This window comes from Haliaeetus albicilla, chromosome 11, assembly GCF_947461875.1.
Source record: "Haliaeetus albicilla chromosome 11, bHalAlb1.1, whole genome shotgun sequence".
In the NCBI taxonomy this organism is placed as follows: Eukaryota; Metazoa; Chordata; class Aves; order Accipitriformes; family Accipitridae; genus Haliaeetus; species Haliaeetus albicilla.
The window spans coordinates 21,934,979-21,950,931 of record NC_091493.1 but is presented as its reverse complement, the minus strand read 5'-3'; the positions used below and the strand labels follow the sequence as shown (position 1 = coordinate 21,950,931).

Genomic DNA, 15,953 nt, shown 5'->3' with positions numbered 1-15,953 from the left:
GCCGCGGGCGCCGCCGCGCGCTCGGGGCCGCCGTTGCAGCCCAACGGCTGCCCGGGAGGGCGAGGGGAGGCGGCGGCGAGGGCGAGGGCAGGGGGGACGGAGGGGAGGGGCGGGGGGCTGCAGCATGGCCCGTGCTCACCTGGCGTGTGTCCCCTCCACGCTTGCCTCGCTCCTGGTGGTGTCAGTCCGGCCATCGGTTCGGTTACGTCCGCGCCTCCTTGGGTACCCGCGGGCAAGCACGCCGCACCTGGGCTGATCTAAACCTCGGATGCGGCGAGCTGAGGGGAAACCCAGTTAGCGCTGCTGCCGAGGAAGGTGTCTGTGGGTAAGGAGGAAGAGGAGGAAGGTCGAAATGAAGGCGTGGTGGTCAGTATGGGGCTGTGGTACCTGGGAAGAGGGATCGGTGGAGAGGAGGAGACTTGGTCCCCTGAGGCAGAGGAGGCAGGGAGCTGCAGGGGGAAGGCAGGCAGTCAGCCTGGGTTTCTGAGGAGGCAGGGCAGGGCAGAGCAGTGCAGTACTGTGCTGTGCTGTGGGCTGGCCCACATCTCTGCTGGGAACGTCTAGCCAACACAGCAGCTGCGCCATGACGAATTTGGATGACCTTCTTGGTGGCCTTCTGCTGAACTTGCTCAGCAGATATTGATCGTATTGATGTCTTTCCTGGGGCCCAAACCTGGACAGGGAAGTCTAGATGTGGTCTAAGATACTTGTATTTAGCTCATCCTGCACCCCCAGCGACGGTAAGGGCATTTCCCTTCCTTCCTTTTGTTGTGTGCGTGGCCGTTCTGGCTGCTTGGCATCCCAGCCTGGAAGTACCACTCCTCGTGCTAGTGGCTGTGGTGTGGGGCAACAGGTCTTGGTCCCGGCTTTAAGAACGGGAGGGTCTGATTTGGGCAAGCAACAAAAATCCTGTTTGTTTGAACATTTACCTTGTTATCTTGGATTTTTCATGCAACACCAGTGGTTCACTGAGTTTGGCTCAAAGTGTTACAAAGTACAGGCTCCAGTCCATGCCATGGAGGGGTTTGTCTGTGCTCAGTGTAGAGAGTTGAGTTAATCCTGTCCTGAAGCAGAGGTGCAAGAGACCCTTACAGTGCTGCAAGGATGTTGTCTGGGTAGCTAACAGTGTTCCAAGGGGAAGTGTAAGGGATAGGTGTTCTTGTTGTCCAGACACTGGCCATTCCAGGACTGCATTCCTGACGGATGGCAATAAGAAGATAACATTGGTTTGCAGGAAGCTCTGGTAAGTGGAGAGCCTATTATTTGATGAGCATTTGGAAACTGTTGTCTTCCATTAGAGAATTTGGCGATCCTTTGTAAAACTCAGTTAGGTCAGAGGTGATGTTAGGTTAAACATTACATTGATTTAGGTGCTTGGTATGGAAGACATGCATGTTGTGTTCTTTCCCAAGCAGTGTTGGTCACTGACCTGAATACTTCCCTGTAACCTCTTGCAGGGTGTGTCTGTGGCTGGTTCTTCTTGTACAGCATGGGAAGGCCCTCTAGGGAAGTTTGAACTTGAAGTCCTGGAGTGCCCCATGGTGGCTGCTTCCAAGCTGAGTGAGCTTAATCTCAGACCTGTGTTCACACAACCAGGTTTTGAGGAACTGCTAGATTCCCCCTTCATTCATCTCCCAGGAGGGGCAGTCCCCAGTGTCTGCCCATTGCTTTCTTCAGCTGGGCAGAGCCGCGTGCTCTGGTTTATGGAGAATCTTAGTTCATGGTTAGCCCTGATTCTGCAGCATGGAAAAGGGACTGGTGAGGGCAGAAGGAGTTTGGTGTTGCGATTCTTTGTTTTCCCTACCTTCCGTCATAAGTTTTGTGCAGGTTCATCATGTGCATCTTGTCCAAATGTTAGGTGGTGCTGCAGAAGGGTGAGTGAGAGCAGAGGTGCTGCCAGACAGGTCAAAGAGATGGTTGCTTCCTTTTTCCCTAAGCTGGAATTCTTGGTCCTGTTCCCCTTCCCTTCAGACCTAGAGCTCATGTTTTTATTGGGTATAATGTTTGATGTGACTGTGCCAGGTCTGCCCTGCTGTGTTGTGGAGGTGGGCTAGATCTGTTTTCAGTTCTCTGGGGCAGTCAGGACACTGGGGTTTATAAATAGTGTGATGTAAGTGAGAGTAGCCACTTGGCAATCAGTGTTTTGGACTGTGAACCTCTCCAGAAGTTGTGAGCTCAGTTCCCAGTGGTGCCACAGGCTGCTAGAGAAGATGTGTCATCTCCGTAGCATGTTTTCTATATTGCATGAGACAAACATGTTTTGCTTATATATTGATGTCTCTCTCTCAGATTATCATCAAATGAGTTTCAGTTGCCGCAAGTCTTGATTGAAGAATCTGGGCTTAAGCTGCCACCCAGAAACACCCACAGTGCCTGAGCTACCCTGTCTTGGCCTGTAATGATGAACCCTTTAACGTGATCTTTCACCTCCTGGAATAATCTTGGAGGTGAGCAAGTGGGACACACTAACACAGTGAACTGAGAAGCCAGAAGAACTTGAAACAACTTCTTTACTGACAGTGCCAGGAATATTTCTTGAGATGGATGGTGTCCTCCTATGTGTGCAGGCTGCTGCTGTGTCTGCATCTCCTCAGTCCTCAGTTGCCAGGTTATGAGCATGAAGACAGTTGTGTTCTTTGTAGTAAGGGGGTTAACAAACTATTACTTAGTGTGAGGGTAAGCGAGTATCTGCATCTGTCCAACAATCAAGTGATTTCTCTCTGACATAGGTTTTCTGATGCTGGATTCCTTGGCATTTGGGCCATTAAAGCCAACTACTGTATGCTTAGATGCCAGGGTAGTCTTACAGGTGGAGGTCTTTTGGGTCTGGCTTGCTGCTGTTGGTAACATGAGGAGACAAAACAGGCAAAACACTCTATCAAAAGGATAGATGATTTAATTTAAACAAAGATAAGTAATACATCAACAGAGAAATTAGTATCTCCCATTTTTGGGTTTTCATGGGATAACACCTCTGAGTCATGTGGAATATGTGGCATTGTTCTACAAGGGAAGAGAAAATGAAACCTTAGTTGAAGCAAAATCAGCCCTATAAAAGCTAAAATCTTCCAAAATAAGTGATCCCTGAAGTATTCCTTCTAACATGTTTGTATTTTCAGTGGACATCCCCACATACCGCAACTTACTCAGAGAGAGTGCAGTCACGAGAGTAACACCATGGAAAACAACATTGCAAACCAATTGACAGTGGTTTGTAAACCCCTACACCAATCCCTATACCCATATTCTACTGCTAAATAAAAATCTACTGGATGAATGAATTCCCTGTGTGAAGATTTAAGGGTGTTTTCTTAATAGTTCAATGATTTTCTGATACATTTTCTCAGGTGCATCAAGGCCCCAGACGAAATCAAGATGTCCCCAAGCAGGGAAATGCTCGTGGTAAATGAGATTAGTAATCCGAGGAAGTAACTTTGCTATGTCCTTGGGATCTGCAAATTTGTCACGTCCACCGCTCCAAACAGCAATTGGTGTGCTTATCTTCTCTATTGGGTATGCAGGAGGAGTAGACTGTAAGAAAGGGAGGAGACCTGAGTGAATGCTGTTGTATCAGAAGTTGTGTTTCGAGAAAGGATTCTGTGCAAGCATCTCTTTCCCTTCTGCACTCACTACAGTAAAACTGTAAGGACGAAGGCCACCCTCTTAGTGCCTATTGCCCTAACCCCATTCCCTGTTGACTATGGAAGGAACTGATCCGTCCTATTCCTGTGTCTTTCCTTAATGCATGGCTAAGAGTTGTCCTGCAGTTTGACACCTACTCATGCCCTTCAGAGGTGGGGATATGGCAAGAGCAGCGTCTGTGTTTACCAGGCAAGGACCGCAGAGTTGTTGTTCACGGGTGTTCCCTTTCTGGCTTATATACGGTCCTCTTCATGCTTTTATGGGGCATGGAGTGAAAGATATTTAGTGGTATTTTTCCAGACTTCACTTGACACTCCCTCTAGGTCACAGTGTTGCTACTGATGGAGTAACAGCCCGTGAGCACACTTGCCTTGTCTGTCATCACAGAGGAAATCAAAGAAACACGGAAAAGTGGAATGGGGATCTTCTGAGACCTGAGCCAAATGACTTAATGCAGGATGATTATTTGTCTACAGGGTGGTAAGGGACCAGGCACAAGATGCTTTTAAATTGACCCCTAGTATCTAAGGGTGGTTCTGTTCTTTTTCTCATTGACTGTTTTTTGGGGCAGTTTCCTAAGCATCCAAGGTACTGGGACTACAACATAGCCCATTCCAAACTCTAAACTTCAGTATTTAAAGACCATATGTGTGGATGGAAGGTGTCTGAGAACTCTTTGGAGTCCTTCTCCACCTGTAAAATAACGTGCCACCCATAAGATAACCTGCCCTGACTCAGAAAAGCTCACGACATGTCAACTGATCTGATCAAACCTTAAAAAACTGTCAGGCAAGTTATCGGTGTTGCAGGAGAACCGCAGCATTTCTGAGTGTTGACTAGGTGGTAACCAAAGCTCCTAGTGACCAAGTTTTGTCCGTTTCCTTTTTTCCATACAGGATATATTAGTTCACCGCAGCAGTAGTCTCCACTGTGCTGTACTGAATCATCCCTTTATTTTTGTGGTAAGTAGCTTCCCAAAACCAAGGTATGCATTTCCATTTCCCCCTCCCCGCCCCCATTTGTTTTTGTTTTTTTTTCCATTCCCCCTTTGGCCAGTCTAGCATTTAACTGAAAGGCAGACCTTGAGGATTTTTGGGGAAGTGAAGAGCTCCATACTCATGAAGTCCTAGGACTTGGGTGTGGCTCTCAGCCTTTTGGGAATGGCAGGTAAATTGACATGTCATTGGACACATCCCTGCATCAGTAGGGGAGGCAAAATGAACTTCTGCTAGCTGTCCACAAGGAACTGTCTATGCCTTGTCTGTGAATAGACTTTTACATGTATGAGTATTAGATTCGGGTGAAACATTACCTCAGACCACTCTCCCCCTCTTTAGCGCTCACAGGTGCTGAAATCTGGATTTTTCTGTTCTTAGTTTTGCCGGGACCCAAGGGTGAGTTCTCTGGAAATCTGTATTGCCTTACCTGGTTGTATTTCTTCATGTTTTCCTTAGAGCCGTAGTCATAAGCTTGAAATTGGTCTGCATTTATTACCTGTTAATATTGTAACAAGGACAGATAAAATGAAAGAGTTAAGAGACAGAGCAAAGTGCAGGAGGTGTTTTCTTGCCTTTGATTGAAGCCAAGGCTCAGGCAGTGGTCAGGCTTCCAGGGATTCTGAGGATGGATCGTAGGGTGAGTGGCTTCACTGCCTTTCCTCTTGCTACCATTGTCTCCCGATTCTCAGCCGCCACCCTTGGCATGTTTTGTCATTAAAATTTTGCTTGACTATCTTAGTTAGCTAAAGTTGGGGTCCCTGTTTGTGACGCAGAGGTGTGTCAGGACTATTACTAGTCTAGTGTAACAAATGATACCTGCTCACACACCTTGACTTGTGTGTGTCAGTTTTGTCTGGTCGGCTCACAGTAGTGGCAACGTTTCCAGAGGCTCTGTACCTCTTACAAGAGTTTGGCTGTTGGGAGCAGGCTGTGATCAGCTTAACACTAAAGTATTGTCATCTTGAATGCGTGTTGTCTAGAAGGAAAAAAAAAAAAAGTTGAATCTGTCTTACTGAAAATGTGTGTGCATATTTTTTATCCAAGCCTTTAAGTAACCAAGGATATGCTAGAAATCTGCTAGCTTGTCTCTGTTTTCTGGGTCTGGGTGCTGGCAGTCTGGATCCTTGGAATTTTAGTCAGGGGTGTGTGCAGGAGCATGCATGTATTTAAGTGCTGGCAGAAGTGGCCACAATTCTGTGCACATACAGTGATGCGTTTGTGAGCCGACGCTCTCTTGCCCTGGTCTGATTTGGAGCACGGGCAGAACAAACTTAGGTCTGAGAGTGACGTAAGAGGCCAGCAGAAGAGGCAGTTCCCCACCTGCCGCTGGTGCCAGCAGAAGCGTTTGTGTAAGTAAGTCAGCTGGCTTTGGGAAGTGATCCAGGCTGCAATTAACACTCTGGGAGAAAAGCTTTAACCTGGATCTCTTCTTTGTCTAGCTCATCCCCTGGCTGCTCAATTTCCACTCTCCTCCTACTGCCTGCCAAGTGCCTAGGCTGTGCTTGCACTCACTTCTGCAGCTTTCAAGGCAAATGTCTTCATAAATAAAAATGAAGGCTGGAAGCCATTAGAGCCCAACATGCAGAGAGGCCTGATATGCCCTGGGGAAATCTCGGTGCTTGATACCAAAGGGGCAATTCAGGTGATGGTCTGGTGAGCCATGGGAAAGAGTGCTCCCTCTGTGGCAGGTGCTCACGGCAGCATGTGAGAAGATGTGATGGGCAGATTCCCAGATCCACTGCCTCTGGAATTCCCTGTAGGCGGTTGGTTGCATAAAAAGCAGTAGTAAGAGTCTGTTTACACATCAGTACACAGTTATACCTGATGCCAATGAATAACGTTCTGTACAGATGTTCCAGCAGGGTAATGTGCTACGTAGGTATCTATCCGGCTCTGGAGAGAAAGCAGAAGTGTTATAAAGGCAGTGATCCAGTGCTGTGACTGAATAAAGCTGTGAAGGACCTGAGCAACATACTGCTGCTGTGTTAAAACTCCATTTTAATAGGATGTTCTTTAAGCATCAAAGAGAAAGTTGAGGAGAGACTCACAAATATGCGTTTTTACAGTGGGAATGAGCATGTAGAATTTTATCCCTTTGGGAGAGTCTTTCCCACATTAGTGCTTAGTCATATGGAAAATATTATATGAGGAGTGTGTATGGTCTCTGTTTTCTCCAGTTTCTACAGTTTGTGTGATGCTTTTGCATAGTGCTCTGCTTAATGGGTAGTGGAAGATTGTTAATAGACTGTCTGCTTAAGCATAATGTGGCTACATGTGTGGGAGCTTTTTATGGGAACACTTATTAAATAGTCTGAGAGATCAAAGGCCACTGGAGAATAGACATGTGGAAGGTCTACAAGAAAAAAAGGCAGCAACCAGAGTAAAGGAATGAAATCTTGCTGTTGAGAGAAATGTTAAGAAACAGTTCTGAGTTCTGCCTGTAAATGTTTTGATGTGTAACGACCAAAAAGAAACAATCTTTTATGTTCAGATGTTGTGGATGTCTTTCTATTTAGGAAGGAAAATATGAATTGAGAAAAGAAAAAAGATCTTCCTCTACCCAGTTATCTCTTTTAAAAAGCTTTGGTATCTGTCCAACTTTTCTTTGGCTTAGCCCCAGAAGAGAGGACACTGAGGGACATCATTGCAAGATAGGACCATTCTGAATTCAGCCTTTCTTCCTTGTGTGATTTGAATGTGTCGGGTGGCACATCCCATCTTTAGCTGAGGTCCTAGTTGGTAGTACTTGAAAAGCCCAACATATTTCTCTATGTCCCTGCAACTGTACGTAGACATAAGGAAGAAAAATTGTTTTCCTTCAAAATTACTTTAGCTTCACTTGTATTAAGGTGTTCTGGGACATGCTTACCGTGTTCACATTTTGTACCCTGCCCCCAGCTACGTAGTAGAGCACACTGCCACAAAATTTTCCCAGAGATCTGCAGATCCGTGTTAAAGGCCCTTTCAGCAGTTCATTCTGGTGAAGAGTTCCTTTGCAGCCAAGTAGTAACTGAGGGGAGGAAAAGTGCAAAACTGGGTTTTTTTTCAGCTTGTTGCAGGATTATTTAATGCAGAAAACCGTCACTCCCTCTTTTCTAATAGCCTTGCCTCTTAACCAAGATTGCTGAAACTGCTTACTATCCCAGTATCCTTTAAGTGTGTTCTTCCCAACAGTACGCCACGTGTTCTTCCTGCTTCTTTTTACTAGGCATGAGTGCTGGAGGTCACTATCCACCTGGTTTTAGTGCACTGACCTCAGTGAGAAAGGGCAGTTGGCTGTACTCATGACTGCAGAGTGTAGGAAGTCCCTTTTTGCCCTAATATTTCTTCCAGGCAGGTGCACAAACTGTACTGTGAGTGTTGCTACTAAGTAAAGAGGGAACAGACAAGTGAAAAGGGTGTAGAGCTGGATGCTCTATAGTCACATAATGGGTACAGCTTGGAGAGTAAGAGGATGTGCTCCTGCAGTTTGACATAAGTTATAGAAGGTATAGGTATAGCATGCAGGATTTTCACCATTCCCAGCAAATTATTAAATTGGCAAATTCTGGTGTGAAATAGGTATTTCCCTTTAAGTTTCCTTTATCATTTTACAAGTAAATATTTCACAAGCATAAATGAACTGCATGTCTAATAAAATTAAGATGTGAAATATCTTCTTTGTAGTTTTCTGCTAGCGCTTAAGGCTAGATTTAGTGGACAATGTTAGGCTCCTTTTATTCTGGTAGTTGTGAACTTCCTCCGAAAATATTTGATTTAAACAAATAGTGGCGAAAGTATGCCTGTTATCTTAAAGAAATTGCAAAAGAGATACTGTGTCAAGTCTTGCAGCTTACCTCTGAGGAAAGTCTGAAGTCTACCAGCACTGTCAGCAGTCTGATACACTGAGTTCATTCTTAACTCATCACCCCCTTAAAATCAGTTCAGGTTGAGTGAGTCCAGTAGAGACAAAGCAGATAATTATGTCTTTTAGAAAGAGGAATGACATACCCTGATCAGTGATTGGGGAAGACGTGTAAATGTTACCAGAGGACTGGTAGCATGTGTGGCTGTGGCTACTGGTCCCATAGCAAAGAACACCTTAACCCTTTGTGCCAACTCAGGATAAGTAGAAAATGCTATGAAGCCTGCAAACACAGAAGACAAAAGTCAAGTTAGTGAAGAGATCTCCACAGACCAAATAAATTAAAAAAGCAGTAGGCATCAAAGAAGTGAGACTAGATTAGCAGCCCATTGGCTGTTGTCCATTTCTGTGCTGCAGACCTAAGGAAAGTGTTTGATTCTTGAAACTTTCGTTTGGGAGACAGAGTTCATTCTAAAGATACAGGTTCATTTGAGTATGTCCAGATATTGATTTTCTCAGAACTGACAGTTTTGTGTTAAGGCCATTTTTCGGGGAGAAGATGCATTAATCAGATTTTCTTAACTCGAATTCCCTCTAAAGTTCCCCAAACTCTAATAAAATTATGAGTTTTTCAGCTTGCAGTCTCTAAAAGACTGTATATGTTTATGTCGGCATGCAGTAATGCAATAATTATCTGAAGATTAAGAGCAGAATTTTTACTTGTAACTAAGTGTAAGCACACATAAAGGAAGAGTATGGCAAACGAAGGAGGGAAGGAAGGAAGGAAAGAAAACCAAAAAGGGTGCATTCCATCCTGTTTTCTGAACATGTCTAAATTTCTCCACTGATGGATTTGGTGAGAACTTTAACTGGTTGCCTAAAATATAGGTATCTAAAGACAAAGAAGGTGATGTCTTGGCCTGAATGATTTGTTCTGCAAAAAGACCCTTAGGATGCACATATGAGAAGAAAGGAAAATAATTGTCTAAGAATGTGTCCACATGCCACTTCCCCCCATTTTCTTGTCTGTTTCTGGGTTTATTTTTGTAAAAGAGCAATGGCACACCATGGCACAAACCCCAACATCTACTCGTGGATCTATATATAAATCATAAACACTATAACTGTTTTGTACCCAGGCAGTCCTAACATTACCTGCAGTTGAAGCTTCTGAGTGACCAACATAATATACATCCTTCTGTCCAGTTTTATTCATGACGAAGTACAGCTCTGCTGGAATATCGTATTTACCTATCTCATCAAAGCTACAGGGGAGAAACACAAAAAGCTAGCAGATAATTCAACTATCACAGTGTGAGTAACTGAATGTCAGTTTTGTTCATTGCACCAAGCAGCACCCACTGAAAGGTGAGGTTGCACACTTTGTCTGCATTTTGCTTGAGTTGGGGAAGGGGGTAGGGAGATGCAGCTGTACTGCCAGGCTGCCTGATGCCTTGGGCTTTCTGCAAAGGAGGTGCCAGTTTTGTCCATTAGCTCAGGCTCTTGCAGAAGTTAATTTAATCATTGCTCTCACCAGCATGGGTTGCAAAAAGTATTTCTGTCTCAGTTAACATCAGTTGTGATAGATCAGATTTCTAGGGTGAGCTGAGCAGTGTCCTTTCCTGTCTACACTTGGGACATGGTATCTGGTGGGAGACTTCAAGGTTACCGATGCCTCCCAGTTTTGGAAGTCTTTTCCTCAAGGAAACCAGCACTGTGTATGGACAAAGGTGTCCTATGTACTTCCAGCTTTGCTTCTGTATGTGCTGATTCCAGAAGAGCCTGTCCAGATCATGTAGCCAAACTCTTCTTATGACCCCCCGACATACCCAGAAGTGGCTGCATCTGCGGAAAAGAGTTGGTCTAGTCTCCTTAGATGTTGCATGTCCCACCTGAAGTCATATTATGTGAAAACCAGTAGGGTTTTCATATAATCCAGAAGGGGATTTTTTCATATAACCATACTTTTTCATATAACTTTCAAGGGGAAAGATTCTGCATCCAAATATTATCTGCCCAATCTTGTTAGTCCCCTAAAAGTTACTTTCTTCAGTAATTCTTTCTCCATGGAGTACCTGTACTGCCAGAACTCTTTCTGGCAGGGCTTAAGGGTCTTGTGTTTTAAAGACAAAGTGTTCCCTCGGCTGTTTCCCATCCAGACATCATAGCCGGCATCTGCGAGGATGAAGCCTAGGCTGTTGTTGGGCAGGTTAGAAATCCAGTAAGTAGAATCTGCTAAAGTACCATGGTGTAGCAAGACTGCAGGCTTTTTCCCTGAAAAAGAAGCGGGTTTTCTTATGCTGTAGTAGTAAGTATTGTGTAGTTAAAACTGGCGTGCAAAGTCTGGCTTTGCAGGAGTTTTTTAACCTGTATACAGAATTCAGGCCACATTCCTGACTAGGTGCTCTTGCTGAGAGGGAGAGTTGTGGAACATGCCATTGCATGTGCAAAGGGGAAAGGTGCGGGCCCCATGTAAGAGTTGGCTCTCAGAATTTTCTTATGACCTATAACTGCATCACACCTGTATTTTGGCTGTTCCTTCCAGCAGGAATTCTGAAGACATCAAGAATGTATCCATCCTCCGTGGTAACTTGATATTCCTCACTGGGGTATCCATGATATCTGATAATTTCACTCTGTGGGAAGCCAAAGGAGAGTTTGCTAACATGCATTTATGTTGTAGAGATGGGTGGAGAAGGTGTCTAGAGGCTGGTTCTGTCCAGGAATGTAAAGCTAACCAAGAACATGCCAGGAAGATGAATGTGATAACATATCACTGGCTTTTTCTCTACTGCTCTGCGTTGTACTGGTAGGAAGGGACCCAAAAGAGATTCCTGCAGATCAGCACAACCCATGCCTCTCACTTTCAGGGATGACCAGATATGTGCTGTTACATAGCCATGGAGGCTGGAGATGCAAATGGCAGTGAGAGCAGTTGAGCTGTGTTTGTGTGATATGGTTTGTGTATGCTCTTTAATGCTATATCTCTCAAATTGAAGTACCAAGAGCTGTGTTTGCTCAGGTAGAAGCACCTAGTTATACTTGGAGCTTTCCTGACATACCCCATATTGCTTAGCTTTTGGCTGGGTGGTAATTGCTGTAGCAGTGGTACCCAAGCACTACACAGGCTTATAAGAGTGGCAGGATGACGGAGTTCACCTGTGCAGTACTGTTCCTGGGACGTGCAGCTTGGCTGTATGTGCTGTCATGTGTTAGGACTGTCCTGGAAGTAGCTTTTCCCTGAGCATGCCAGTGCTCTCCACCACTTTTCCTGGATGCATCTTTGTTCTTTTAGACTTCAGGGATGATGCTATTAAACAGCTCAGATAAAGCTGTCCTGCTTTGGAGGGTAACCAAGCTAAGCAGTGTGGATGTGGGCTGTTCCGTAATGGTAGTGCAAAACCCCTGGCCACTGGGACCATGGCTGAGAATAAATATTACAGGTCTTGTACAAAGATGCATCAAAATCTTCTTCAGACCTGCTTAGGTGGTAGTTGTCTGGTATTTGGCCCCATATGATGGGACAAAGCAAAAATGTATTGAGTGACTAACCTTTTGGGAGATAGTTTGTCATGTTTTGTAAGGTTGACACAGATCATACCTTTCTAGGGAGTAAACATGCAGCAGTATCTGTATAAGACAGTTGCAAAAGCTGTGTGTTTTGAGCCATAATGAATCCTTTTTTGCCAAAGTGTGGTTAGGCAAGCCAGGTAGGGTGAATATCCTGTTACAGACTCATTCACAGAACCACCCATCACACTCTTGCCACTATTCTGAGGAAATCATTGTGAGAGACTGAAAGAGTTAATGTTTCTAACATTGTGGTGGGGCAAGTTCTGCTTAAAGACAAACCCTGCACTGCAAGGAATGGAGGTGAAAAGCCCATCAGCTCAGACATCAGCAACAGGAGGGGGAGGATGTGCTGGAGGGCGCGCAGCTCCCTGTTCTGATAAGCTGTTCTGATACAAAGATCAAACAATGGCCAGTCTGCAGGGAAGGAGAAGCTACTCCACAAATGACCCTCAAGCCCGAAGGCTCACAAACTGCTCATTAGCCTAATGAGTTCGGGTGCCCGCCTGAAGGAGGGGCAAGGATGATAAAAGGACACAAACTGAAGCCCTGGGCATGCAAGCCCACCGGGACTGGACCCATCGGCTGACTGGACCCCTTGGCTGACTGAACCAACACTGGACCCAGGACTGGTGAAATCTTTCTCTCTTCCTTTTTCTCTGTCTTCTCTCTCTTTCCTTTTCCACAGTCCCTACACCTCATTCGTTCAAGACAAAAACGGTTGACTAAGTCTGAGACTAAGAGTGGATCCAGCAGCCCCTGGGCCCTTCTCTGAGGAGGAGTCTGGAAAGCAAGGGGGTCTGCTCTGAACCTCGTGACTCAACGGGGGGATCTCCTTATTCCCTGAATTGATGTATATGGTTACCCTGGGTTACACAGTTTACAGCAGTAGTCTTATGCCAATTCCTGTTGTGAGAAACCCTGCCACCTGCTACCACTCGTCCCTGGTTCAGTTTGCTTCTGTCATGAATAAAATCTTTAACTGATCGTTTGGTGTTGTTTCACCTTAATTTAGCCTGAGGGAATTTTGAATTAAACATAACTCCCTGGTCTGTCCAGTCTGGGTCATGACAATCATTGCATTACTTTGTGTTGTGAGAATCTGCAGTTTGAATAAGAGATTCATCCTCCTTTGCCACTGTACTGAGCAAACAGATTGTTACAGAAGGGGAGGACTCTGCTTCCCTTGAGAATAGAAACCAGCCTTTGTCTCCACTGCAAAGGAATTTTTCTCTCCGGCAGCTCAGACTTTTTGGGTAGGAGCATCAAGGTTTCTTCTAGGTGGGTGCTCCCTATCACAATGCTGGAGGGAACCTTTTGAAGGGGGCTACTTTTAGCCTTCTGGCAGGGACTGTTAGTGATGGGGCAGTGTTAGTGGTACTGGGAGAGACGTTTAAGAAAGAAAGGGAGAGAAAGTGACCCAACTTACAACATTCATAAAGCATTCAGGGTTGCGAGGCTTCCTGTGCTGGCTTGTGTCTGAATTCAGAGTGGAGGGTGTTGTGAATCCTGCTGAAAAGGCAATTCCTTGGGAGCAGAGCAGCACGAGGAGGCACCACATCTTGGGGCTGTGTGAAAGAGCACATGCAGGGGTGTCTGTGTTAGGAAGAGAGTGGTGTGAAATTCCACAGGAAGACCCAAGTGGGGAGTTTCCTGAAGGTTGCCCAAGGTCTGTTCCCCAAGGGGCTGCCAGAAGAAGGACATGTGTGAGGAGGGACTGTCTACAGCTCACCCCATTTAACAGCGGCCAGGAGTGAATCAAAGGCTCCAGGAGGATGTAGAACCAACCTGGGGGAATGTGCTTGTATGATATCGGTGCTGGTTTGTGCCACGAGTTCCTTCCTTTCTCTCTCACATATGGTGCTCCCTATTGTAATTCTGTGTCTTGGCCACCTGGGGGAAAGACTGCATTTTCATGGTTTTTGGGGGTTGACTGATGGTCACAGGGAAGCTTTTCTAAACAGAAATTGAGCGCAGTCTATCTAGTTAGTGCCCTGCTTTTTAGCTGTAGTCACCTTTGTAATCAACATAGAAAAAACAGACTGGTCTTACAAACAGAGTGTATTATCTGACATATCATGGGGAAGATTTTTAAGGTTTGGAGAGCCTGGAAAGGATAGCTAAAAGATTTGTTTTCTCTGAACTTCTTCATGAGGAAGGGAGTTCTCAGTTCTTTTAGTTTTTTATTAAATCTATCATACACTTTGGGTCACTAGAACATTTGGGTTAAACCAAAACTGGGATATACCCTTAATTTTAATATTGGCATCCAAACTGACTCTAGTCCATCCACTTTGTAGGAGAATACTTTCATTCTTCTGTCAACAGAACAGAAATCCTCCCACTGTGTGCTCTGCAAGCACAGTTTTATGGCAGATATTCCACTGCTTTCTGCTGTTTTATTCAGTTCAAACAGAAGTAAAACTTGTTCCTCTATTTCTGCTTGTGGAACATCATTTGGGAACAAAAACTAAGAAGTTCAGCTTAAGTCACAGTTTATTTTTCTACTAAAGGTGGGGCAATGGGGTAGCTAAATTGTTGCACTTCTTAGAGTATACTTTTTTTTTATATATACTATATTGTCACCTGGCTTAGCTGGTGTGCTTTAAGGCACTTCCAGATGAATGCTTTGTAAATCAGATAGAGTGTGCCGATTAACTTCAAGGCTTGGCATGCACTCTCATTAATTTCAGCGGCAAAGTCTTGACTGTAGGAGCCTTGAACAGTAATCTAGTCTTTTTATGTAATGAAACAATGCCAAAGAGTGGCATTTACCATGGCAAACTGGAATTAACTGAAATGTTTAATGAAAAAAAAAGTAGAGGAAGAGACCTGAAAGATACATTCAAAAGGCCATTTCTGGAGACTTTTTATATTTAATGAAAATAAGATTTATACCCTCTAGAAATTCATCAGTGTACTCTTGAGAAAGTAATAACATTTTTTTCACATACACTGTAAATGGGACAGAAAGGCACCAGGGCAATTAATGTGGCTAGCAGATGTCAGAATATTCTGGAGAACTTACAAGGAAAGCTTAATGCATTTGGAACTATGAGAGCAAAAGGTCCAATTTATGTACACACTTTCAACACTAACATTTTCATGCATCCACAGTGACATCCTTAGCTAAAAAACCCCAACAAGTAGAACAAAATGAAACCATCAGTTACTCTTTTTCCCATTTGCACAGGTCAATGTCTTCTTCCTTGCCTCCACTTTAGCAAACATGCCCTCTGATGCACAGCATCAGGCTTGCAGATCAGAAAGGATGCAGGCTGTCTACTCTGACAAGCAACTGCACAAAAGTGAGACCGCACATCTTTATGGAGATAGGCAACAGAGAAAGAGACAGTGAACACATATGTACAAGCAACTTACCTCTGCTTTGACTGCCCTGCCCTTTGACTTCTGCTGCAGTTCCCAGTCTGTCTGTCTCCACTAGCAGACTGATTCGCTGGCAGAAACCTGCACTGATAAAAGGAGCGGAGCAGCAGTAGAGTGCTGAGTGATGTCTGCATGCATAGCAGAGCAGTGTTTAAGTGCTGATTTGGCAGTAGTTAAGGAGTGGAGTTATTTTATGATAAACAGCACCATTGCATGACATTCTGAAAGACCAAATTGCACCATGGAGCAGGAGAGGTAAAGAGGCGTCTAACCTGTGATTAGGATATTTAGCAGGGACCTGGGGGATTCTTGTCCTCTGAGGCTGTGGCAGTTCTTGATCTGTACTGCTGCCTGTCTCAGGGAGTGCTGTGACCACATTATTTTGGGATGAAGAGGAGGAAGAGTCCAGCTTTTCTCAACATTTTCTACCAATGAACACGTTCTCTGCTGCTGTGGTTTGTACAGAAGCTGGTGTGGTCACTGGTTCCACACCTGTCATTTGGTTTCTGAAC

At 44.8% G+C, this 15,953-nt stretch overlaps 1 protein-coding gene across 1 annotated transcript; it reads right to left on the bottom strand.

The window, feature by feature from the left end:
- Positions 1-2,659: 2,659 nt before the first annotated feature.
- Positions 2,660-15,526, bottom strand: LOC104316962 (lysosomal acid lipase/cholesteryl ester hydrolase). Its single transcript, XM_069796569.1, has 10 exons — positions 15,436-15,526; positions 13,484-13,622; positions 11,006-11,120; positions 10,560-10,758; positions 9,640-9,749; positions 8,631-8,767; positions 7,510-7,650; positions 6,462-6,533; positions 5,068-5,136; positions 2,660-3,531 (listed from the first exon to the last, which is right to left on the bottom strand). Exons 2-10 carry the CDS (start codon positions 13,613-13,615, stop codon positions 3,298-3,300), a joined length of 1,209 nt encoding a protein of 402 aa, XP_069652670.1. The 5' UTR covers positions 13,616-13,622; positions 15,436-15,526; the 3' UTR covers positions 2,660-3,297.
- Between the last annotated feature and the right edge of the window lie 427 nt (positions 15,527-15,953).